Source organism: Paroedura picta, chromosome 5 (assembly GCF_049243985.1).
Source record: "Paroedura picta isolate Pp20150507F chromosome 5, Ppicta_v3.0, whole genome shotgun sequence".
In the NCBI taxonomy this organism is placed as follows: Eukaryota; Metazoa; Chordata; class Lepidosauria; order Squamata; family Gekkonidae; genus Paroedura; species Paroedura picta.
Genome location: NC_135373.1, coordinates 48,276,794 through 48,300,078, shown reverse-complemented (window position 1 = coordinate 48,300,078; position 23,285 = coordinate 48,276,794). Strand labels below are relative to the sequence as shown.

The window sequence follows — 23,285 nt, the reverse complement described above, 5'->3', positions numbered from 1 at the left end:
CAACTGCCAGCATTGCACATGGGATGTGCCCTGTGGAGGGCTGCAGAGTGGGGGAGATTCAGTCCAAATCTCCCTCCCTGTTGAGGATCCCTCCAGCCCTTTTGCCACATGGGCCCCAGGGTCCCCACAGATCTTTCCAGGGGAGAAACAGGACTGCTGTGGGAAAGGGAAAACAGGGAAGAATCATCCCTGTTTATTATAATCTAGTACAGGGGTAGTCAAACTGCGGCCCTCCAGATGTCCATGGACTACAATTCCCAGGAGCCCCTGCCAGCAAATGCTGGCAGGGGCTTCTGGGAATTGTAGTCCATGGACATCTGGAGGGCCACAGTTTGACTACCCCTGATCTAGTATATGCTAAAAGATGGCTGTTTCCTGTTTTCACATTGCCAGGGCTGAAAATATATTAAGGGTGTTTGCTTAATGGGATTTCAAGCAGCACAGCAATTCACATAACTGGCAAGGGGAGATCGCTTCTAACAACTAGGCAGGTGCAAGCCTGCAGTTCTAATGGTTTTGCTTTGAGAACAGCTATTCAGATGAGCCATATCCAAAATACAGGAATCAATGCTTCTCATTGTCACTTGTTTATGCAGCGGTTAAGATTTTTATTGCCAACTCAGCTGGAAATGCCCAAATGCCCTTGGTTTTGCGGTGCTGTGTGACAATCCTTGTCCGTACCCTGTTTAACAATAAACATCTCTTCCTTAAAACAGCAAAAGCAGAGATAGAACAGTGAAATGATATTGACCTTTATCTGCGGGTTGTCTTTATAAAGCTATGATGATTTCTAGGGCATGGATAATAGTCTAATCTCAAATCTTTAACAGCAAGCAAGAGACTTGGAAGGATCCTGCTTGGGTACAATGCACAGCCAAAGACTTAGCTATTAGTTGTACTGCCTGCTGACCTGGAGTTAAATGCAGGGTAGTTGGGTGTGTTATAATGTGGCAGCAAAGGGGATATGCCAAAATTTAGCTGGTGGTCTTTGGGGGATGGTGAGTGTAGATGCCTATAACAGGTTCACTTCACACGTTTCAACCCAGATGCCTGCTTAGCAAGGAAGAAAGTCTTGACACAGGTAAAGGAAAGCACTACACGGAGTGGCTCAGAAGCAGATATTGCACCCTTCCAGAAGTGTGTGGTAGGCCTAGCAGTAAAACGATGCACCCTGCAGGCACACCTAAAAGCGCATCAGATCTGTGTGCTGTTCTGGGGGACTGGTAAGAAATGAGGACAGACATTATCCAATAAGCCACCGCCATTGGTTTTAGTAGAAATGGGTGGCACTAAGACAGTCTTAGGTAGCTCGTGTTTCTGAGAGGTACGTATATATTGCTAGCATGAGCATTTCTGCTTTCTCCTCTCTTCCTGTACCTTAGGCTGTGCCTCAGGTGGTAACTTGCATTTCACTCCGTCCCATTGCTCGTTTGGTCTCATCTTCCCACTTTCCAGTGCTTCATAGATCCCTGAGGTTAATGTCTGAAAAGCCACCTCCACGTTCTGGCTGGTCTTAGCTGATGTTTCTATGTACTTTGCTCCCAGTGAAGATGCCAGTTTCTCAGCCTCTTTTTGCCCGACTTTACGTTCAGCCTCCAGGTCGCTCTTGTGGCCAACCAGCACAAAGACCACATGACAAGGCTTGACGGTCTCCATCACTTCCTGGTGCCACTTTTTGATGCTCTCGAAAGATACTCGGTTGGTCAAGTCAAACATCAGCATTCCACCTGCTGAGTTGCGGTAATATGAACGAGTCACAGATCTACATCACAAGAAAAGTACACCAGGTTAAGGATCTCCCATTCTCCATTGGATCTCTAAGAAGTCATTTTGTATCCAATTTTTATTCTATTCCTTTAAGGAGCTGGATGAAAGGTTTACTGCTATTCACTAGAGTCATCCACAAAGAACTAGATATCTCCTTCCCTGAACTGTTTCCTCTTTGGGTAGCAGCACAGCAAGAAAGGCTAAAACTCCTTCATACTGCTATCATCCCAACCTAAGTGGCATCCTGTGACCTTGGTCTCCTGGGAATCAACCGCAGTACTATATCAGGTTCTACCTGCTTGCTTAGTTTTTACAGGAGCCTTTAGAGAGAGGTTTAGCTGACCAGTCCAAAGTCAGCTAAGTGGCCGACCTCTCATGAAATCATTTGGGTGACTGGACTGGTCAGCTAAACCTCTCTAGTTATGTAACTTCTATGCTGCTTTTAAGCTTAGTGATTTCCTTTCTCGGTTATCCACCTGAGCAAGCTTGTGGATCAGAGAATGGCAAGAAAACTCCAAAGGCTTTAGCTTAAATGTTTTTAGATACCTGATTTATTTGTTTTGAGGGGCTATACTATTTTTTTTTCTTTTTGGTATACATTATGAACAGTTACTCTTCTAGGGTGGTGGTATGCATGTATAAAAGAAGCCTGGTTTTTTAGTAAACACACTTAGGGAGTAGGCAGTTTGAAGTAGAATATTCTGTTGCAATTTACAATTTACAACCTGCCAGTGTCTCTGTTGACAATAAATGTATATCAGCTTGGCAATTAAGTTGGGCTCTTCGAGAAGCTAGTTATTTAAAAATTCACCCTCCCCCCCACTATTTTAGCAATAGGCTTGAAGCCTAAGCCTTTTAAATTTTATAATACATTTCTACTATACACTCAAAAGCTCACACCTTGAATAAATCTTTGTTGTTCTTAAAGGTGCCACTGGACTCTGATTCTGTTTTGTTATCCTGTTTTTTTGTAATGTTTAATAGGTTTTTAAAATTAATGTGAGGTTTTATATGTTGTGACCTGCCACAAGTCGGTGCCCCGAGAGAGGTGGGTAAGAAAATTAATAAATAATAAATAAATCCCTTTTTTGCTTTTTAAAATATGGTAGCCACAACAATAACAGTAACAGACTGTTCTATTTAAAAAACACATTTTCCACTAAAATTTCTCTGTTCTTTTAGGGGGAGAGTGATTTCTTGGCATAATGGCATATAAACAAAACATCTAGGATATCCATTGAACATGGCTTGGTGTGGATTGAACTCTGCCCAAATCCCCCTGTCTAATTCCAGTTCTTTTATCTAATATGTGTTTTCCTTTTTGCAAACGTAATGAGCGCATAGTAGTTCAATAATATTTTTATTTAGTTGCTTCATTCATGGCCTTTCTCCCCAGTGGGGACCCAAAGTAGCTCACATGATTTTCATCTTTATTTTATCCTCACAGCAAATTTGTGAGGTAGATTATTTTAATCTCTACTATCACAACAACACTGTTAGGAACATTAGGCTGAAAGTGAGGAAATGACTGGACAAGGTCACCCAACAAGCTTCCGTGACAACTTCCATGATTTAGATTTGGGTCTCTCAGATCTGACAAACTAACCACTACGTCACAGTGGCTCTCAGTTAATAAAGTGTTTTAGTTAATGATTAAAAACAGCATGAAATATAACAGAGCAATAGTTACTAGCATGCAAATAAACAATAGAAAATAATTTCTGCTTAAAAGATTTGTGTGTAATCATATATTAAAACCATAACAGAAGAGGCCCTATTAATGTTTTTAACACCATCTGCTACCGAGTAACTAGCAAACCTTTGCAGGGAGGGCACCAACCTCAGTCTCTGTTATAACCCTCCACTCACCTTATTCCAAGATGGGGGACCTGAAGCAGTGCTTGGAATGCTCATCTGAACTGGGTGGCAGGTTGATTTGGGCCTTGTATACTCAGCAGATATGGTGCCACTTTTGTATAAAGTAGCTCTATAAAATTCCAGCGGACCTATAGTTGGAGGGGACCATCTATCAATCTTCTCCTCAAGGGCCATGGGAAATCAACATTCTGAGAGAGAACATTCTGCAAAATGCTTGTCCAGCCTCTGCCTGTAGACTTCCAGGAATGAGAGACCCTAACCTATCTCCCTAGGTAACCAGTTCCACTGTAAACCACCTGTACTGATCAGGATCTTTCCCTAATGTTCAACTAAAATCTACCCTCCTGCAACACCTGTTAAATCTAGTTTCTCCAGAGTGGCAGAGAACAAATCTTTGCCCACTTCCCTGGCACAGCCCTTTAAGTGTTTGATTACTATAATCATGTCTCCCCTCAGATTTCTGGCTAAATATATCTTTAAGGATTGTCCGATCCATCTATCGACTTTCCAGTCCTGCTTAGCCTATCCACCGTGTCCATGCTGGAATAATGCCTTAAGACTTACTTGGACAGTCTTTAATAGTGTATTCCCTGTGTTCAGGAGAAATAAAATGAGCTGACAAAACCTGAGGTACTTTGCCACCTTAGATTGCCAGTGGAAGTCACCGCAAATAATGTTTTAGGACGCGCCTATGTTTTTTAAAGTAAGAGGCAGAGGGAGAACAGTGCTTTGTTTTTTAGCAGAAGAATATTCTGGTCTGGAATGTCATTTGAAGCATTGCTACCCATAGACATTGTGTCAGACAAGAACCTGGAAGAATCAGGTTAAAATCCCAGCTCTGCCATGGAAGCTTGTGGATAACCTTAGGCCTGTCACATCTCTCACATACTAACTCACCTCACAGGGTAGATTTGAACGTGGGATGCCAACCTCCCCCAGAGATCAGTTCCCCTGAAGAAAATGGCTGCTTCAAAGGTGGACTATTAAACCTGCAAGATAGAGCTCTTCCACCAAGCTTACAGTTGAGGCCAGCAGAAATACATCTAATACATCTGGCTGGGCCTCCCTCTCTTCCACTTCTCCCCCTCACCTTTTGGAGACCAGAATTTGACAACAATCGGTTGCTGACATTTAGCAATAATTTTAAACTGTTTTGATAATTTTGTTTAATGTTTTTGTTTAATTTTGTTTAATATATTGTACTGTTTTTGCCTCATGTCACTGATGTCTATGGACTAAATGTTTTACCACCCCAAGATGACTTATTCAAGAGGGACAGTATAAAAATAGAAGAATTTTTTAAAAAATCCTGAAGTCCCTCCCCTTCCCAAACCCCACCCTTTGCAGACTCCATCCCCGCAAATATCCAAGTTTATCCCCGTCTGAAGATGGCAACTCTAACGTGGAGAAGAATAATGGAAGATACTTCAAGTGCCCATTGGACAGGAAGGAAGGATAGAAATATAAGAAATACATAATCTTACGGCCAAGAGAAGAATAATCACATGACATCTCTGAGGTTTGCGTTGCTATTGGTTAATCCCACCGCACATGCACACACCAACCTGAACCGCTCTTGCCCGGCCGTATCCCAGAACTGTAGCTTGATGCGCAGGCCAGGTTTGATTTCCAAAAAGTGAACATAAAAATCCACTCCTACAGTTTGGCTGGTGGACTCCAGGAAGACCCCTTCTGTGTAGCATTTCAGGAGGGATGACTTGCCCACAGTGGAGTCACCCAGCATGATAATCCGGAACTGGTAATGCCAGGCCAAATCCGCTGCCATTTGGGAGCTGGGAAAAGAAGACACAGAGCGGCTCACGGCCAGTCAAACACAAGCCACCCCCCACTCCTGAAAAGAAAGATTGCTTAGCCCCAGCAAGTATGGAAAGCGAGCTGTGGCAGAGGTAGGATCTTACTGGTTGGGGCTTGTTAGAGAAGCAGCCGGGATGGTTTCCGCAATAGCCCGGGGGCTGAGAGCTGTTTCATTCCATGTTTAGGCAAGCAGCTGCCAGGCCAGCTGGAAGGTTCACACTCACCCTGCTCAGCCCCACCCTAAATGAGGAGTGTTTATGGAAGGAGAAAGCCAGACAGAGTACATATCACCTACATTTTACTATCAGCAACATTTCCCCTCCTGTGGGAAAGTCGTAACCTTGGGAGTGAATGGCTGGAAAAATGCTTGCTGGTTTCTGTCGCACAGGTTCTAAGGAAGAAAGCTCCCCTTTTTAACAAAGCACGTTCAGACTATACATGGAGGAGGCTATACATGGCATGCACTACACATAGGGATCCCAGTCCCCAGGTGGGATCTGGGGATCTTCCGGAATTATAGTTTGCTAAAGAAAATGGCCACTTTGGAGGGTGAGTTCCATAGCATTATACTCCACTGAGGTCCTTCGCTGCCCAAAATCCTATCCACTCCCGGCTCCACCCCCAAAATTATCAGGTATTTCCCAACCCAGAGCTGGCAACCTTATATAGACTATACATGATGTACACTACACATTCAGGGCCTTTTCGCACAGGGATCTTTGTTGCAAATTGTTTGCGGAATGAAAAATCGCCATTTAAAATAGTGGAATTCGTCGTTATGCATACCTGCCTTTGTAGTGGAATCAGTTGCGTTTTTTAGCGTTTCCCACAGGCTTCCGGTCTCGGCAGAAATCGCTAGAAAGGAAGCGCTATTGCCAAGCTCGTCCCGCCCCTGGCCGTCAAGCAGCCAATGGGCAGCCGTTAGCATGCTCCCAAACAGCCCCTTTCCCTTTAAGAAAGGTTTTAAAAAAAAAAAAAACGACCCATAGCAACGAATTTAGGTAGATTCGTTGCTACGGAGAGACCCATCCAGCTGCCTAATGTGAGCTGTCGTTTGATTGTATGATCGTTTGCACGCTGCCTCGAGTGATAAACCCCCCCCCCCTCACGGGCCCGATTTTCGGCTGAATTTATTTGTAAAAAATAAAGGGACTTTATTTCAGCAAACGGGCTTTTCAGTGGTTTGTGCTTAGTGACTAAAGGTGAAGGACTGAAGCCAGGGAAGCCTCTAAACAGAAAGAGGCTCGCCGGTGCGTTTATCCCCGCTCGCTCGGAGAAAAAAAAATGGCGATCGCTTCGCCGGAAGTTTGGAGGAGAGAGCCAGGGGGAGGGACTTTGAAGAACCAGCAACAATGGTAACGCACAGGTCTTTAGCGCTACTGTTGCAGATTGGTTGCAGGAGTGTATCGCTATCCGGAGGGTGAATCCACTTTTCTGGATTCCCCTGAAAGCGCCACAACGAAGCGCTTTTTGCTGATTGGTTTCAGGATTGTTGCAGATTGTCTACGACGTCGTGGGTTATGGCAAATTAGTAGCGTTTCCAAATAGCAACCATTCTGCTACTTTGAAGCCGTGCGAAATGGCCCTCAGACTACACATGGTATAGTGATTATTCTGATACTGGACTCAAATCCAATGGCAAGATAGAAACAGGGATACCAGCCTCCAGGTGGGACCTGAGAACCCCTGGAATTTCAGCTCATCTCCAGGCTTCAGAGATCATTTTCCCTGGAGGGGAATTTTCCTTTGGAGGGTAGGGTCTATGGGGCTATACCTCATTAAGCTCTTCCCCAGGCTCTGTTCCCAAATATCCAGGAGTTTCTCATATTGGATCTGGCCACCCTTCTCCCACCCGTTCCCCACTGGTGGCGCCAGGGGGGGACCTGGTAACCCTAGATAGAAATGTGACAGATAGATGGTATATGTGTGTGTGTTTTCTTTCTCTTTAATCCTAAAGAGATCAAGCTTCAGCTTTATGACTAGGAAGATGATACTGATTGGATTTGGTGGGTGAGATAGTGCTTGGGAAGTTCCTCAGATCATGTTGAAATCTCAGCTGGATTGAGATGGTACATTTGTGGCTCAATGGCATAGTGTGTGCACAGGTCTCATGTTCAGTCTCAGGCATCTCCAGCTTACAAGATCTTATGTTGGGGGTGAAACTTTCTTTTCCAAGGTCCTGGACAGGTGCTGCACTAACTTAACAAGGGAATGGCCACCATGGTTCTGTGGTATGAGAACATGTTTTGTCTGTAAACAGTTTCCAGTATAATTCCTGGCATCTCCAGTTATGGTTCTTGAGAACCTGAGAACCTCCAGAGAACCTGACTCTGGAGGGCTGCTGTCACTTTATGTAGGTAGGCAATGTTCAGCTAGAGGGACAAGTGGTCTGATGGTAAGGCAAATTAATTGCTTGGCCCTTCAACTATGTCACCTCAGCTTGCTGGTTTTTACCTTCCACATCAATGGGACAAAATGAAGAGTATTCTGCAAGCTGACAGTCCTTGGATAAAAGGCTCCTAGCCCTCCACAGCACATTCATTCAAAAATTACCTCATGAGTGCTGCTCAGTTTTGCAGCTGAAATGCTCTCTGGGTTCCAACCCAATCTAAACAAATGTAAACATAATAACAAGAGCCATTAGAAGTATAGAGAAATACAGACATTTCTGCTTCTTCTCCCCAAACTCAGCCAGAAAGGAACGAAGCACAATGGACACTTTAGGAATGCAGATAAAGCCAAATAATACTCCTGACTAACCTTTGTGGGAAGCTGCTCTCCTGGTGTTTGTCTTCAAGTGGCCAGATTTGTGCTTCATCAAGCATTCACTTAGAGGCTAGTAAAATGCTCTGTCCAACTGCTTCCTGGTAGCCAAAGGATTCTGTGGTTTCCTAGCAACCATTGCCTCCTTCCTTCCTCCAGACAGGCCTCAGGCCAGCCTGGTGGTGCTTAATGAAGAAAATGTAGGGAGGGGGACTTCCTGGGACACCTATAACACCTCATTCTTAGTGCCAGCTCTTAGAAGACACAAATCAGGCAAGGGGCCACTGATTTGGACCTCACCACTGCTGACGGTCAAAGGAATTACTGATTTGCTTTCTACCTTTTTGCAATTTATGAGATATCAGAAGTGTGGAGGAATACAGAAATGGGAAAGGGAGCACAAAATAGCTGGAGTGGAATGAGGACTGCCAACAGCCTTGAGGAACATGTCCTGCTTGTTTAATAGAGGTTTAATGCTTGAAAATGAGCAGGTTGAAGCTTTTACTGATATGGAGGTGAACAATATTTCTTTACGTCTCTAACAGGGTTGCCACTTGCCAGGTCCTTCCCGGTCACTGGCATGGTGGATAGGTTTGCCAGAACTAGGTTGAGAAACTCCTGGAGATTTTGGGATGGAGCCTGGAGAGGACAGGGGCACAATGCCACAGCACCTACCCTAGATATGAGCTATAATTCCAGGGGATCCCCTGGTCCCATCTGGAGGCTGGCTTCTCTAATCTCTGTTAACAGGAAAGGCCTTTTTCTTCTTCAGGCAGTTAGTAGTTCTAAGTATAATGGAAATTGTGAGAGACTATTTCTCCCAAAAGCCCCTGTTGTCTTTTTCTTGGAGAAGAGAAAGGGAAGAAAGCTGAGGGAGCACTGCAGCCAGGAACAGACTTGTGAGAGGTATGGATGCCAACCACCAGGTGGGGGCGGGGGCGCTGGAGTTCTCACAGAAGTGCCACTGATTTCCAGACTACAAAGATCAGTTCCCCTGGAGAAAATGACAGCTTCAGTACGGCATAACATTACTGCTGAGCTCCCCCTCCAAAGGTTGTTGTCCCTAGGCTTTGCCCACAAATCTCCATGGAGTTTCTAACCTGAAATGGCAACCCTAGGGTAACTGGTGGGGCTTGTAGATGCTGGAGCAACTAAAGGTGAGGGTAGAGACTGTGTAATATTGAGTGTGTTAACAACAGGCCTGGGAAGAAGGGCCTGGAAGGGTGAACTGTTAATTATTCAACAAGCAAGCACAAGAGGCCTAGTTAAGAACTCATCCTTGGAACCCAGATATTAATCCTTACCCTTTCTTAAATGAAGCTTCCTGTTTCCTCTTGTTGCTGTTAACAGGTACACGGCACTGCAGCTACTGGCAACCCACCAGGGTTAATCGAGTTACAGAAGCGCTCTGTCCCGGACGCACCCTCCCCAGTCCCCTCCAATCTGCTTTGCACAGGCACTCCCATTAGTATAATTTAAACAGCACTTAGAGAAGCTGCCCTGGGGAGCCACCCAAAAAAATGGTCTGGAAAATGCCCTTTAAAATTGGCTGCAAGCCTGGCCCTGCAAAGGTCTGAAAGCCACAGCACAGCCAGTTCCTTTTCCGCACAAGGCATGGGTAACTTATTCTGGCCTTTGCAGGAAAAGGAACTGGCCCTTCTTCTGTTACTTCCAGTGCTAGGGAAAGTAAAGCACCCTCATGGAGGAAAAACAAGACTCATTCTCATTTTGCAACCACACTGAAGGAGGGAAAACCAATAAAACACCCTATGACCAGCCGTGTAGGCAGATGTCTAATGCAGGACGGGGTGGGGGTGGGGAAGCTTGCTGTAGCTTTCCATCTGAAGTTATTTTCTGCTGTTTTGTTTTAATCAAATTGTTTTCTGTTAAAACCAAATGTCTGTTTTGTTCTAATTGCAGCGATTGACCGATTCATATAAGCCTCCAAAGTATATAGATCCCCCTTCCCACAAAATCATTTGTGAGCCTGCCTTGCTGACTTTGTAATTGGCATGAACCACCCACTTAACTATTAGATGGGGCAATAATCATAATCAATTTAATTCTCATTGTGGCCAGGGCTGATCCTGATTAGCTTCTGAGGTCTGATATGGAAGCTGCCAGGAGGAGAGAGCATGGAAAGGGGATACATGAGAAAGTGAAGTGCCCCATGCAAGTCCTTGCAGATTCATGGAACGAAGAAGAGGAAGAGGAAGAAGAGTTGGTTCTTGTTTGCCACTTTTCTCTACCTGAAGGAGGCTCAAAGTGGCTTACAGTCACCTTCCCTTTCCTCTCCGCACAACAGATACCCCGTGAGGTGGGTATGGCTGAGAGAGCCCTGCTATCACTGCTCGGTCAGAACAGCTTTCTCAGAGCTGTGGCAAGCCCAAGGTCACCCAGCTGGCTGCATGTGGAGGAGTGCAAAATCAAACCTGGTTTGCCAGATTAGAAGTCCGCACTCCTAAACACTACGCCAAGCTGGCTCTTTAGCAACTTTATTTAATACATTCATTTGCCACATTTCTAGCTTGCAGCATTCAAGGCAGTTTACAATATAAATAAAAGAATGATTTTAAAATGCAAAAAGATGACAGTTTAAACTCTCAACTAGGACTGCCAATAAATAAAAACTAAATTTGCCAAATGCAGTCCTAAAGCAAACTGTCTTCAGCTGTTTCCTGAATATGGAAAGTGAGAGGGCTTGGCCCACTTCCCTGGGGAGGTTGTTCCATAATCATGGGGCTGCCACCAAAAAGGCCCTCTCTTGTGTTCCCAACAGATCAGCGTCTGTGATTAGCAGGACAGTCAGGAGGTCCACTCCATTCTTCTTGTAGGAGAGAGCCAGCTTGGTGCAGTGGTTAAGAGTGACGGCCTCCAATCTGGAGAACAGAGTTTGATTCCCCACTTCTCTGCATGCAGCTAGCTGGGTGACCTTGGGCTAGTCACAGTTCTCCCAGCTTTACCTACCTCACAGGGTGTTTGTTGAAGGGAAAGGAAGGGTAGGTGATTCAAAGCTGCTTTGTGACTCCTTCGGGTAGTAAAAAGCAGGGTATGAAAAACCGGCTTTTCTTTTTCATTCCCAGATAGGAATATATGAGAGAAGATGGTCCAGATCCCAAGCCAAATAGGGCTTTAAATAACAGCACCGTCACCTTGAATTGGCTTCAGGAACAGATCAGTAGCTGGTATTATTGGAGTCGCTGCAGCTTCTGAACACCCTTCCTGCTTTATACTTATCCAGCCTAGATGTAACCAAGGCATCGATCACTGTGGCTAGATCTGACTGAGCCAGGAATGGGTGCAGCTGACACACCTGGGGGAAAGTTCCCAATATCACTGCAGAGTTTTCCTGGTGAGAGGCTGGCCAGGGGTGGAACAGAGGGAAAGCTGAAGACTGGAGGGAAGATAACGGTAGTTTGGCTGGTTGGAGAAAGACAGAAGGAAGCAGGAAAAGGTGTTGGGATATGGGGACTTTCTGGGAAAGGAAAGAAGAAAATAAGAGCCCATCCCACAAGTCCTGGGAGCCCCCAATTATTAAATATGATTTTATTAAAAGAACTGCAAAGGTTCCCAACTGGCTGGATTCTCAGGATTCCTGTGGTTTTGATGTGTCTGGGGTCAACTTAGTCCTCTAAGGGGTTTCATTCATGTTTCCCTTGAGCACCTTCTAATAACATGCATACAATATACCATGCATGCTCCATAAACAGTATTTACAAAAAAGTGCTGAATTTAGTTTAACAATAAATGCATGGATACCGAATAAAAGATGGAGCAGAAACATGTTCTTTTTCCAAATTGGTCACTAGATGTCACTACAATTCAAATAAAAGGCTATTTCTTTCTTAACCTTTATTCTGAGGCATGTTGAAATCAAGAAAATTCTGCTTTGGGGAAGAAGCAAAATTACACAAGGATATATCCCCAGGTATATCCTCTTCACTTTGAGGGGAAGTCTGCCTTCTCTAAGATCATCTGCATATTGTCTTCATATCTCTCTGCAATTAACTTGCCCGGCTGAAATGTACAGATTGATGTCAGTTGTGTCCAGACTGATCAACCATGTGCAATCTGCTACCAAGCCAAAAGTGGAAACTGCACAAACCAGCCTGTTGCCATGCTTCCAGGAGCAACGCATATCTGCAGGACAACAGGTCTCCTAACACTGGTGTAATTCTTATCAATGCCAAAAGCTTTTTCCTTCCCTTCACCTGGAAGAAGTCAATTAGGGAAATTAGTAACATGCCTGCCACACCTAGTCAGCATCCTGTACCACAATCTAGGGGTTGTCCAGAAACCACTTTCACTTTTAGTCTCGCACAGATAATGGCTTTGTCTCTTTCCCTGGGAAATTCTTAAAGGAACCACCGCAGGGCAATTGCAATCACAGGTATTGTTCCCACTCTGGGAAACCTCTGGAGTTCCACCCAAGGTTTTGCCTCAGATCAGACAAGACCATCACATGCCTTTTAATTTATTATTCACACACAATCACTTCAAGCACATTGTTCTTGATCAGTCATTCTCAACCAAGGTTACTAGTTACCCAAGGTTTACTCCAGAGCTGTGAGGGGGGATATATAAATTTAACTAACTCAGGGAGAAGGACAGTGTGGCCTTCTGTTCATCTCTCTGGTCTGTGGTGGCCTTGTTGAATTCACATAAAAAGGAAGAGCTGAATCTGGGTCCTGCTGTTTTCCCCCTCTCAGAATTTCTTCTCCTCCCTGCCAGCAGAAAATGGTTGGAGGAATGCTGTTGATAGCAAAGGGATTCAGATATCCATGCAGGAGAGGACTGTGTCCAATGCCACAGAGTTTACCCTCCAAAGCAGCCATTTTCTTCAGGAAAACTGATTGCTGCAGTTTGGAGATGACCTGCAATTCCAGGGGACCCCCAGATCCCATGTGGAGGCTGGCATCCCTAGCCGAGAGCTGCTACACCTAAATCCAGTGCAAGGGCTGTGCATAGCTTGCCCAAGGATTCCTTTCTTCCCAGGTTTCCCCTTGCCCTGGCAGCCATTTCTGACCCTGCCTGACCCCCAAAATTTCCAATGAGGAGAACTGCTTTGCATGGTAGGCTTTACAACAGGTGATATGAATGCTCCCTTGTTTTGCTCAGGCAACGTACAGCACACAAAAAAGTCTTATCTAACAAGCATTTTATTTTATTAGTGATGCCATGCACACTGTAAACATGTGACTTCCCGTGGCATGAGGCATGGCAAGCTGACATCACTTTCAGGGTCACTTGAAACCTGAAGAATGTTTCAGGGGTCACTCCACTGTCAAAAGGTTGAGAAAGGCTGTTACCTGGCCACAGTGTCCAACATTAGCCTCTAGATACAAATTTGCGTATTGAAGGCAAACCCAAAGCCCCTGTGTGTGTGTTCTCTGGGATTCTATGTGTCAACCTGTCTTCATCTTCCTTGCTGTGTGTGTGTGTGTTCCTTGGATATTCCACATACGTCACCGGTGTGTGTATGTTTAGTTTAATTTATGAGTTTTGTAATTTACTTCAATCATTGTTCTCAATACAAATCACTTTCATTTTCAATCTGTTCTGGTTCATTGAGAGTTTCTAAAGGGTCATATACCCTGGAGGAGATCCCGTTGCTGCCCCTCAGCTAAATTCCCCATTCCAATAATCTGATCTGGGTAACTCAGGAACCAGGGCTGTGAGGGAAGATGGGGACTCTAATAAAGAGATCGCCTTGATCCCCATGGTGAATACATCCCGATGTCAGAGTGAGGAGTGGCAGGGATCTGTCACCACTTGGAATCTGTTTTCACTGGCTTTCTTAGGACACTCAGAATGCATGGTTCAGCTATGGAACTCTTTGAAGTACAGGGCATTTTAGAAATGCAACAGAACTTCCTTTTCCAAAACACTGTTCCTCGAGATCCTTTGTTTTTACTGTGGCATCCCCATAGCATTTAGGATGTCATGTCAGTCCTCAGACCCAAATAGCAGCTACTCTTATGACTTTACTCCCTCATGATCAAGTTGACAGGGCAGTCAATTTACAAAGGTATTAGGGCCATCGAGCTCCCCAAGTCAATTTGCTCTCTCTGCTTTGTTAGCTCAGGCAGGGCTTGACAAATCCCAGGCATCAGATGACCATGGCACTTAGAAATATAATTGTTCCATAGAGTTGCCAGTTCCTTTTGCAGTGGTAATGAGGAAAAATATTTTAAAAGTAGCTGTCCAGCTGATAGCGTGATGTCAGTTCAAGGGGATACCCAGAAGTGATGTCAAGCTACTCTAGGAATCTTTTAAACTCTATAGTTTTACTATAAAGTGTCTGACAATTCATAGAGTGGTGTGATGTCACTTCTGAGTTACTCTATATGTGATGCCTAGAATGTTAGTTTTATTGTAGAGTCTGTCAGTGATCCTCAGAAGAAGTGCAATGTTATCAGTTCACTTCAGAATATATTTTGCTCCATGAACTAAAGATACATGTGCTTGAAGTTCTTGTAATTGCTTGTTTATATATTAACGTTACATTGTTCAGATGATGGTAAATTAATTTATTTCTTAACCACTTGCTTTCTAAACTGGCTCCAATATTCAGTACAACAAATATTTAAAGCAATTCTGAAGTTAGAAGAAGTTGGGTTAGGTTTAAAAGTCAACTTTGTGCTGTGATGATGACAAATATGGTTATCCCATATTTATTTCTACAATTGTGCCATAGTATTTTTTAATATATAAGAAACCGTGAAGAGTTTATGATCAGGATTTGGAGTGACAGTAATTAAAAAGCCTGGTTATTAAAATACAAAACCATGAAGGTTGCAAAATTAGTCTGCTGCCTAAATTTTTGGGCTTGCTCCTAGAGTAAGGTGACCAGATTGTCCCACTTTTGGAGGGACATCTGGGGGTACCTGGCAAATTGTACTTACGTTGAAATTAATATATATATATATATATATTACAATACTATTTTTTTGCCTTCTATGCGTTCTATGAAACTTTTTGTTGCTCCATATAGACCAAATTTTTAATCAAGACCCCCCCCCCCCGGTCAATGGTGTCCCGCTTTACCAATGTTAAAATCTGGTCACCTTATCCTAGAGCCACAGAAAATTTGTATGATGGGGACTAGGATGTAGAATAAATTGAGGTAACTAGACTTCATAATGGGATGTTTCTGCCAGTCACAACTCAGTCTTGGCCTTTGTTAACACTGACATTTCTCTTCTGGCTTCTTCCTCCTCTGATGATTGCTGATTGACTTTCTTTGAATTACTTTGATGCCATCCCATCCTTCCTGTAGGTCAATTTCTTTGTTTCTCAGAGCCTCATAAATGGTATTGGTCATGGTATCAAAAGCCAAATCCACATTCATGTTGTCCTTGGCTGAGGTTCCAATGAAGCGGGTTCCTAGACAAGTGGCCATCCCTTCAGCTTCCTCAATGGAGACTCTGTGCTGTGACTGAAGGTCACTTTTGTGTCCAATTAAGAGGAAAACTACTTTCTCCATTATCTGGGAAGTAGTCACTTCGTTGTGCCACTCAAAGATGTTCTCAAAGGATCTCCGATTCGTCATATCAAAAACCAAGAACACCCCCACCGCATTTCGGTAGAAAGACCTGGTGATAGATCTAACAAAAATAAAAACAGTGCATCAGACTTTCGTGAGATCATGTAACCTTTGTTTATGCCATTCACCCTAATATCAAATGTTCATCTCCAGGCATTATCCACATGGCTTCTTACCTTCCAGATGTGAATCTAGTACATGGTTGTACTTTATTCAAGATTAGAATACCCCCATGCTTGCTTTTGAGCAGGCCCATAGACGCATCAGGGCAAAAAGGGGTCAGACCCCACCAATTATTTGTCATGCCCCTCCAATCAGCACAGGGGTGGTATGAAATCTGTCAAGGAAATTCTCTGAGTGAAAAAGGAAGCAGTTGAATTAAAAAGTATGAATCCTGTCATAAATCTTCCAAATGTGAATTCTCTATGCAATTGACTAGAGCAGAGGAATTAGCAGGGCTGAAAAGTCCTCCTCCTTTATAAAAAAAGCTTGCAAAAGGGGGAGGGGAGTAAAATCATGTTGAAGTAAAGCAGGAGAAAATAATGATGGCTGATCACTCATGTACTCACCCCCCCCCCATCAACATTTTCTGGCTATGGGCCTGCTTTTGAGATTCTGAGGAAGTCTATTCTGTGTTCAGAAGTCCATTGGCATGGAACAAGAGCAATTGTAGACCACAACAGTCATTTATGCTTCAGTCACTGAATGACTGGCATGTCCTCTCTAACTGCACACTTAGTGGGAAAGGAATAGGATTCCTGTCACAGTTGGGGATGCTACAGTGTGAAATGTGGCTAACTTGAGAAAATTGAGTACCAGTCTCTGCTCTGCCATGACGCTCTGAGTGATCGTAGGCCAGTCACTCTTGGGTTGTTGTAAGGACAAAATGGATGAGATAAAGACAGGCATATATATTAAATAAAATAAATTACTCTAAGCTTTGGGGTTGGCTAGATGACCCTGGAGGTCCCTTCCAACTATGATTCTTTTGAAATCTCACTTTCAAGTGTTGTCCTCAGCTGGAGCATTAATGGGACATAAACCAAAATACAGTGGAATGGTGTTGGAAAATGCTGTTCTATAGATATTGTCATTCTGAAGCATAAAAATATTATCTGATTTATCCATTAACTAGTAATCAAGCCCGCTGTAATCAAAATACAGCGGGCGCTAGGCTTGGGAGCGCAGCTGGCGGGGGCTCCCTTGTCGGCGCCCTGATGCGGCGAGAGGCGCTTTGCGCCTCTCACCGCGTCAGGCTGCCAACTGCGAGCCGTGCTATGCTTTGCGCCTGCCGATTGTTCCCCCCGATGGTCTGTCCAGAGGAAGCGGCCAATCGGCACCCTTCCTCATTCCGGACAGAGCCTGCCCTAACTCCTCTCCCAAAGCCCTTACAGCTTTATTTAGTCCGCGGCGCCGTGGGCGGGGTTAGGATATTGGCCAATTCAGGGGGCAAACTTGCAGTCTCTAGCAAAGACTTGCTGATACAAAGTATTAGGGAACTGAGAGAGGGTTTTGTTGTTGTTGTTCAGTGCAACTTAAATGATGTTCTCTCCTCATCCAACTCTTCTTGTGGAATGTTAGTATATAGTGAAACTGTATCCATACAACTCATTGCGTTGCTGTACATTCCAGATTTGATTCAAAAGCTAGGGGTTCCAAAGTAGATCCACACCCTGAAACTGTAGGTCTCCTGGGACAGGTTAAATACTTTTTTTGCATCTTGGGTAATAGATAAAGCTATGGCCCTCTACCTTCTGTTTTCAGGGGAAAATAATGTGTTTATTGGTATAATTTTCTACCAAGCACTTCAATCCAATCTCATCTATAATTACTTATGCATCTTGGTGAATAATGCACCCCTCCCAACACCTATACATAATAGCTGAGAGGACATCTTGCTTCACTTTCTCTGAAGAAGTGTTCATTCACATGAAATCTCACACCTTGAATCAAACTTGGTTGGCCTTAAAGGTGTCCCTGGACTCCAACTTTGTTCTGCTGCTTCAGACCAAATCTGATTCAGTTGTTTCTTAATCAACCTAATTGGATTTTGGGGGCTGTTAGAATAAATGTGCTTCATTGTTTAGTTGTCTTTGTGCCTCTTTGATACATTTGTCTCTATTCCAACACAGCCAGTTCCTTTCCCACAAAAGACATGGGTAACTTATTCCAGCTTCTGGAGGGAAAGGGCCCCTCTTCTGTTCTTTCCAGTGCTTGGGAAAGTAAAATGCCCTCAAGGAGGAAAAGCAAAACTCAAATGGCTACAGCCCCTTCCTTATCTGCTGGTTTAAAAATAACATCAGTACGCTAGCAGAGCTGTTTTAGCTCCAAGTGCCCTTTTCCAACTTTTTATTCTGGCCTGAGCTTTTGCAGTCCAGAAAACAAACATCTATTGCAGATCGGGCATCTGATTGCGACTGGAGTTACTACAGCATGCAATATCCAGGCCAGAATTATTCGCATATTTATTTCAGTTTTCCTGACCCTTTACAACTGAACTCATACATTATATCCAGGTATGATGATGTACCCAACATGACTTTGTGCACATGCATAATCAACTCATATGCACAGAGTTTGTTTCCTTTTCACTTGACTGCACAGCCTCTGACTCTGCCAACCTCTGTCTCCCTATCCTCTCAGATCCTGTCCTCTTCTCTGGGATCCACTGACAATCAGAGGAAAGATCAAAAGAATGAATTTGGGGTGTGTGAGCGTTGTCACTGTGGCTGTCTGTTGGGGCCTGTAGATCCAGAGATCTCCGAGAGTGAACATTCCAGCACTAAGCAGGTGTCCAGTAGCCCTTTAAGAATTAACAGACTTTATTTCAGCATTTGTGTGCCCCACAAGAATGAATGAAAGATGAAGGCAGAAATTTTCTGTACGGAGCAGTTTCTGTCTCCTGGGACAGACCTTTCACACAGGAATGCCCCTGGTGCTTCTGGGCACTTCATTTATATCCCACCTTCCTCCCTAGTGTGGACCTAAAAGCACCTTAACTTCGCTTTCCTTTCCTCCATTTTATCCTCACAAGAACCCTGTGTGGTAGATTAGGCTGAGAGTGTATGACTGGCCCAGGTTCATCCAGCCAGCTTCTGTGGCAGAGGGGGGGATTCAAGCATGATATCCCAGTCCATCACTCCATACTGGGCCCTGACCTTGATGGCCCTGGCAAGCCTTATCCCATCAGGTCTCAGAAGCCAAGCAGGGCCTACCCTGGCTAGTATTTGGATGGGAGACCTCCAAGGATTGAGATTGAGTTCCTCCAAGGAACACTAGGGGTCATGATGTGGAGCCAGTCAATGGCAACCCATCTCTGAACATCTCGGACTGCTGCTATTATTTGGATGGGAGACCTCCAAGGGTTTGGGGGGTAGTATGGGGTCATGATGAAGAGCCAGGCAATCGCAAACCACCTCAGAATGTCCCTTGCCAGCTGACAGAAAATCCTCCGGTCTCCTGGCTCCGTTACACATGCCTAAGATAAATAAATTCCTCGCTGGCTCTGTTGGCTGCAGGAATGTCACCGTCTGTCAACTGTTGCAACATACAGTCAGGTGATTCTGAGTATCCCCACAAAATAACAAAGAGTCTTGTGACACTTTAAAGACCAACACTATGGTAAATGCATTAGTCTTTAAGGCCAGGCTTGCCAACTCTGGGTTCGGAAGTACCTGGAGAGTACAAGGTGGTGCCTGGGAGAGGGGGATTTCTGAAGGGGAGAAACCTTGTCAGGATAAAATGCAGTCCGCCTTCCAAAGTTGCCATTTTCTCCAAGAGAAGTAGAATCACTGTTTAAAATAAACAATCACTTCTGTGTGTATAGTCTGGAGATCAGAGGTAATCTCTAGTCTCACCTGGGGTTTGAGCATCCCTGCTTAAGACTCTTTGTTAATTTGTCTGGAGGCCTCTAGGATTTGCCATAACGTTCAGTGGCATTTTCCTGCTAGACTGTGGGCAAATCTACACTTCACATACCAAAGAGAGCTGCCCCATGGTTGAGTTTGCTGCGTAATGGGGATGGGATGGTGGTGGCATAGAACTGTGGTGCGAAAGGGGGAAGAAGTGGATGTTCTCCCATGGACCTCCTTAACTGTTCCCCTCTCAGCTAAGCTGAAAATACCAGAAATAAACCAGACTTGGAGACAGAAGGGCTGGGTTGTCTGGAAACAGAACTGTGGAGTAGGGGAAGTTTAATTCCCCCTCCCATCTATTTATCTTCTCCAAATGCTCCCCATTATAGTTTTATTGGTTAAATTAAAAAAAAAACAAACACCAAATCTGTGTAGGGTTGCCAACTTCTAGGTGGTGGCTGGACATCTCCCATCAATACAACTGAACTCCAGGCAACAGAGATCAGCTTACCTGGAAAAATGGCCACCTTGGAACTTGGGTTCTATGGCATTATGCCCCAAACCCCACCCTATTCAAGCTCCATCCCCCAAATCTCCAGGTATTTCCCAACATGGAGCTGGCAATCCACCCCTGTGCTGAGTAGGTCTGCCAAACTCTCTAGGTGCATCCTTGAGATCTCCCAGTATTTTAACTGATCCCCAGATGACAGATCAGTTCCCCTAGAGAAAATGGCTGCTTTGGAGGATGGTCTGTATGTCATATTTATATGCCGTGAGGGCCCTCCCTTCCCCCAGCGCCATGTTCCCCAGGCTGCACCCCTAAAATCTCCAGGTTTTCCCAACCTAGAGTTGGCAACGCAATGTGTTGAGTAAGGGGCCGTTGGGGGTCTCTGATAAGGCTTTCCTTACAGCTTCTTTGCTGCAACCCCAGTGATTAGTCATATGATTATCTACACAGACCTTAAGTGGCTGGGATGTTTCCATTCAGATTCTACAAGCTTCTTTTTAGATGAAGAGGTTTGATTACCCCACAAGCCTCAAGTCCCCTCCCTTGCCTCATGTCTGAGGAAGAAAACAGGGTATGGAGATCAGCTGTAATTACCAACTGGGAGATGGGTAACCCTAGGAGGTAAGGTCCTGAAAGGAGGCATGGTAAAGGAAAAGAACCCTGGACTCCTGTTGTGGCAGTGTCTAGGTTTCTGGTGTTGGGAAGAGGAGGGGGGGTCCTTTCTCACCTGAATCTTTCTTGACCAGCTGTGTCCCACAGCTGTAGCTTTACCTTGATGCCAGGCGGGAGCTCCATAATCTTGCTGTAGAACTCCACACCCACTGTGGGGCACGGATCCGGTAGGAAGCACTTCTCGGTGTAGCTCCTCAACAGAGAGGTTTTACCCACGGTGGTATCACCCAAGAGAATGATGCGGAATTGGTAGTGCCAGTTACCATCCAGGTTGCACTTGGGAGCTGTCATGCGGGCCGTCTCCATGTTAAGGGTTGCATCCGTTGCAGGAGACAAATCCATGGTGTGGGGCTAAGGCCCAGCAGACAAACAGCAGGCAGCCTTTGGAGCTGAGCTCTGGCCAGAGATCTTTGATGGGATCAGTTCTCCGCCCTCAAAGTAATAACCCACCTTGTTTAGGACAGAGAGATAAGGACCCTCTACCCCGCCCACAACACATTCTTCTACTGTTTCGACCTGCAAACAGTCCTCTGTATCAGATTTTGACAGCCCAGAAAGGTGAAGGAGGCGGGAAGCACAGGACAGACGCAAAGCCAAGATAAATTAGTGTAGCTCATCATATCAGTTTCCCCAAACAATTGCATTTTCAAGGAGGATCAGCTAAAATGTTGCCAAATTTCCGTTGTTGTTGGTATTGTTTTTCTGTAGACCAGCGTCTGCTACCCCCTATCAGAGTAATCAGGCATCACATCAAACCAATTCCACAGGCACCAGCTTTTGAATCATCTTTGGCCTGAACACTTTATAATGAGAATGTTTCAATTCCCATGTAATCTAGAACAGAACTTTGGATGCAGTCATGCAGTGCTCTACTGTAAACCCCAATGAGTTGGGAAAAGCCCTGCTGAATCAGCTTAGTGCTCTATGTACTCCAGCATCTAGTTTCACACAGCACTCAACCAGTTGCCCTGGAGGCCAGCAGAAGGGACACAAAGGCCAGTGCCTCTCCTGCAGTAGATTCCCAGCTCCAGCATTCAGAGACTAAGTACCTCTTGTCTTTTTTGTACTTCTTCATGAATGATTCTTGTGGCCCTCACTACTTTCACTGGCAGCAAATGTCAGTTTTATTATTAAGAACAGGTTCCTCACAAAGCATAACATGATGAAAACCGGCTTAGGACAACTGTGGAAGCAACCACAGTATGTTCACTCGAGTGTCTTGAGCAGAAAGAAATTGTAAGCCACTTTTTATCCCCATACTCTGCAAGGCTGAAAGGAAGAGGGGATCAGACCCCAGTAGCAGGCTAGACGAAAAAGAGATAAAACTAGTTGACTTTTCCTCCTGGCTGTCTCCCCACAGTGGCCTTCCCCACCTCCCCATGGATGGGCCTGCATGTGACCTAAGGCAGTTACACAATGTCCTTCCCATGTCCTCTACAGCACATAAACAGCCAGATAGTTAAGCCGCAACCCAATTTCACTTTAAAGATCATCACTTCAAACACGCTCAAGCAACAGCTTATGGCTAGAGTGCTGGACTAGAATCTGGGAGATTCGTTTACTTTCTCTAGGAGCTCTCTGGGTAGCCTTGGACCTGTCACTAAGGTTGCCAGTTATGGGCTGGGAAATACCTGGAGCGTTTGAGGGTAGAACCTGGAGTGGTCAGGATTTGGGGAGAGGAGGGACTTCAGTGGATAGAGTGCCATGGAGTCCACCCTCCCCAGCAGCCATTTCCTCCTGTAGAACTGATCTCTGTAGTCTGGAGGTGGGTTGTAATTCCAGAGGATTCCCAGGTCCCACCTGGAGGCTGGCATCCCTGGCATCCCTATGCTCAGCGTACCCAGTTGCACAGGTTTGTTTTAAGGTTTGTTCCAGTTGCACAGGTTTGTTCCTATTGGAAGAAAAGCAGGATATAAAAGAATGCACAGTTCTAATCAAGCAGGCTACTCAACCAGGAGTTTCTTAACAGCCCTTGAAGGGTTTTCTAAATGGGGATGTAGTTAATTTTTTATATATTCTTAAAATTTGTTCAATATGTATGGGGTGATATGACCATATATGGTCACATTGACTTCCCCAATGGCCACTGATGGGCCTGGAAGGGGAGGGACACCAGGTGGGCATGAACACAGCTATGCTTCCCAACCATATTCTGCACGATCGCAAAACTTCTGGAGGTTCTCAAAGCCTGAAGAATGTTTCAGGAGTTTCTCAATGGCAAAAAAGTCGAGAAAGGCTGCAATAGAGGTATGTAGTTCTGGTGAAAGTTCATGATGGGGCAAATTCTGAGGTGCTACTGGTCTTATTTGATCTTGCTGCTAGAGGCTACAAGACTGCCTATCTTTAGAAGACTAATGGCTGGTTCTGGGTAATGCTGTCAAGTCACAGATAAATTTTGACAATCCAGCAGGTTTTCAAGGCACCCATCACCTGCCTGTGTCACAAGCCTGGACTTCATTGGTGGTCTCCCATTAGCTTCCAA

At 44.8% G+C, this 23,285-nt stretch overlaps 2 protein-coding genes across 5 annotated transcripts; both read right to left on the bottom strand.

Annotated features, from left to right (window-relative positions):
• Positions 1 to 597: 597 nt before the first annotated feature.
• Positions 598 to 9,545, bottom strand: LOC143837689 (ras-related protein Rab-39B-like). 4 transcript variants are annotated; one of them, XM_077337774.1, is made up of 4 exons: positions 8,221 to 8,343; positions 7,915 to 8,068; positions 5,211 to 5,438; positions 598 to 1,762 (listed from the first exon to the last, which is right to left on the bottom strand). In XM_077337774.1, the coding sequence occupies exons 3-4, from the start codon at positions 5,429 to 5,431 to the stop codon at positions 1,339 to 1,341; spliced, it is 645 nt and encodes a 214-aa protein (XP_077193889.1). In that variant the 5' UTR covers positions 5,432 to 5,438; positions 7,915 to 8,068; positions 8,221 to 8,343; the 3' UTR covers positions 598 to 1,338. The 4 variants fall into 4 exon arrangements, with proteins under 4 accessions (XP_077193889.1, XP_077193891.1, XP_077193888.1 ...); XM_077337776.1 differs by lacking the exons at positions 7,915 to 8,068; positions 8,221 to 8,343 and adding an exon at positions 9,528 to 9,545; XM_077337773.1 differs by lacking the exon at positions 7,915 to 8,068 and having other exon boundaries at positions 8,221 to 8,348.
• Positions 9,546 to 13,336: 3,791 nt separating this feature from the next.
• On the bottom strand, positions 13,337 to 21,614 carry LOC143837684 (ras-related protein Rab-42-like). Its single transcript, XM_077337768.1, has 2 exons — positions 20,859 to 21,614; positions 13,337 to 15,830 (listed from the first exon to the last, which is right to left on the bottom strand). The coding sequence occupies exons 1-2, from the start codon at positions 21,143 to 21,145 to the stop codon at positions 15,407 to 15,409; spliced, it is 711 nt and encodes a 236-aa protein (XP_077193883.1). The 5' UTR covers positions 21,146 to 21,614; the 3' UTR covers positions 13,337 to 15,406.
• Between the last annotated feature and the right edge of the window lie 1,671 nt (positions 21,615 to 23,285).

Bases quoted from the DNA above. Each gene is read 5' to 3' on its own strand.
- LOC143837689 (XM_077337773.1), bottom strand. From the start codon at position 8,285: ATGCTTGATGAAGCACAAATCTGGCCACTTGAAGACAAACACCAGGAG. The intron at 5,439-8,220 runs GTTAGTCAGGAG...TTCTTTTCCCAG, and splicing joins GAGAGCAGCTTCCCACAAAG to CTCCCAAATGGCAGCGGATT. The intron at 1,763-5,210 runs GTTGGTGTGTGC...CTTGTGATGTAG, and splicing joins GCCGGGCAAGAGCGGTTCAG to ATCTGTGACTCGTTCATATT.
- LOC143837684 (XM_077337768.1), bottom strand. From the start codon at position 21,145: ATGGATTTGTCTCCTGCAACGGATGCAACCCTTAACATGGAGACGGCC. The intron at 15,831-20,858 runs GTGAGAAAGGAC...TATTTTTGTTAG, and splicing joins GCTGGTCAAGAAAGATTCAG to ATCTATCACCAGGTCTTTCT.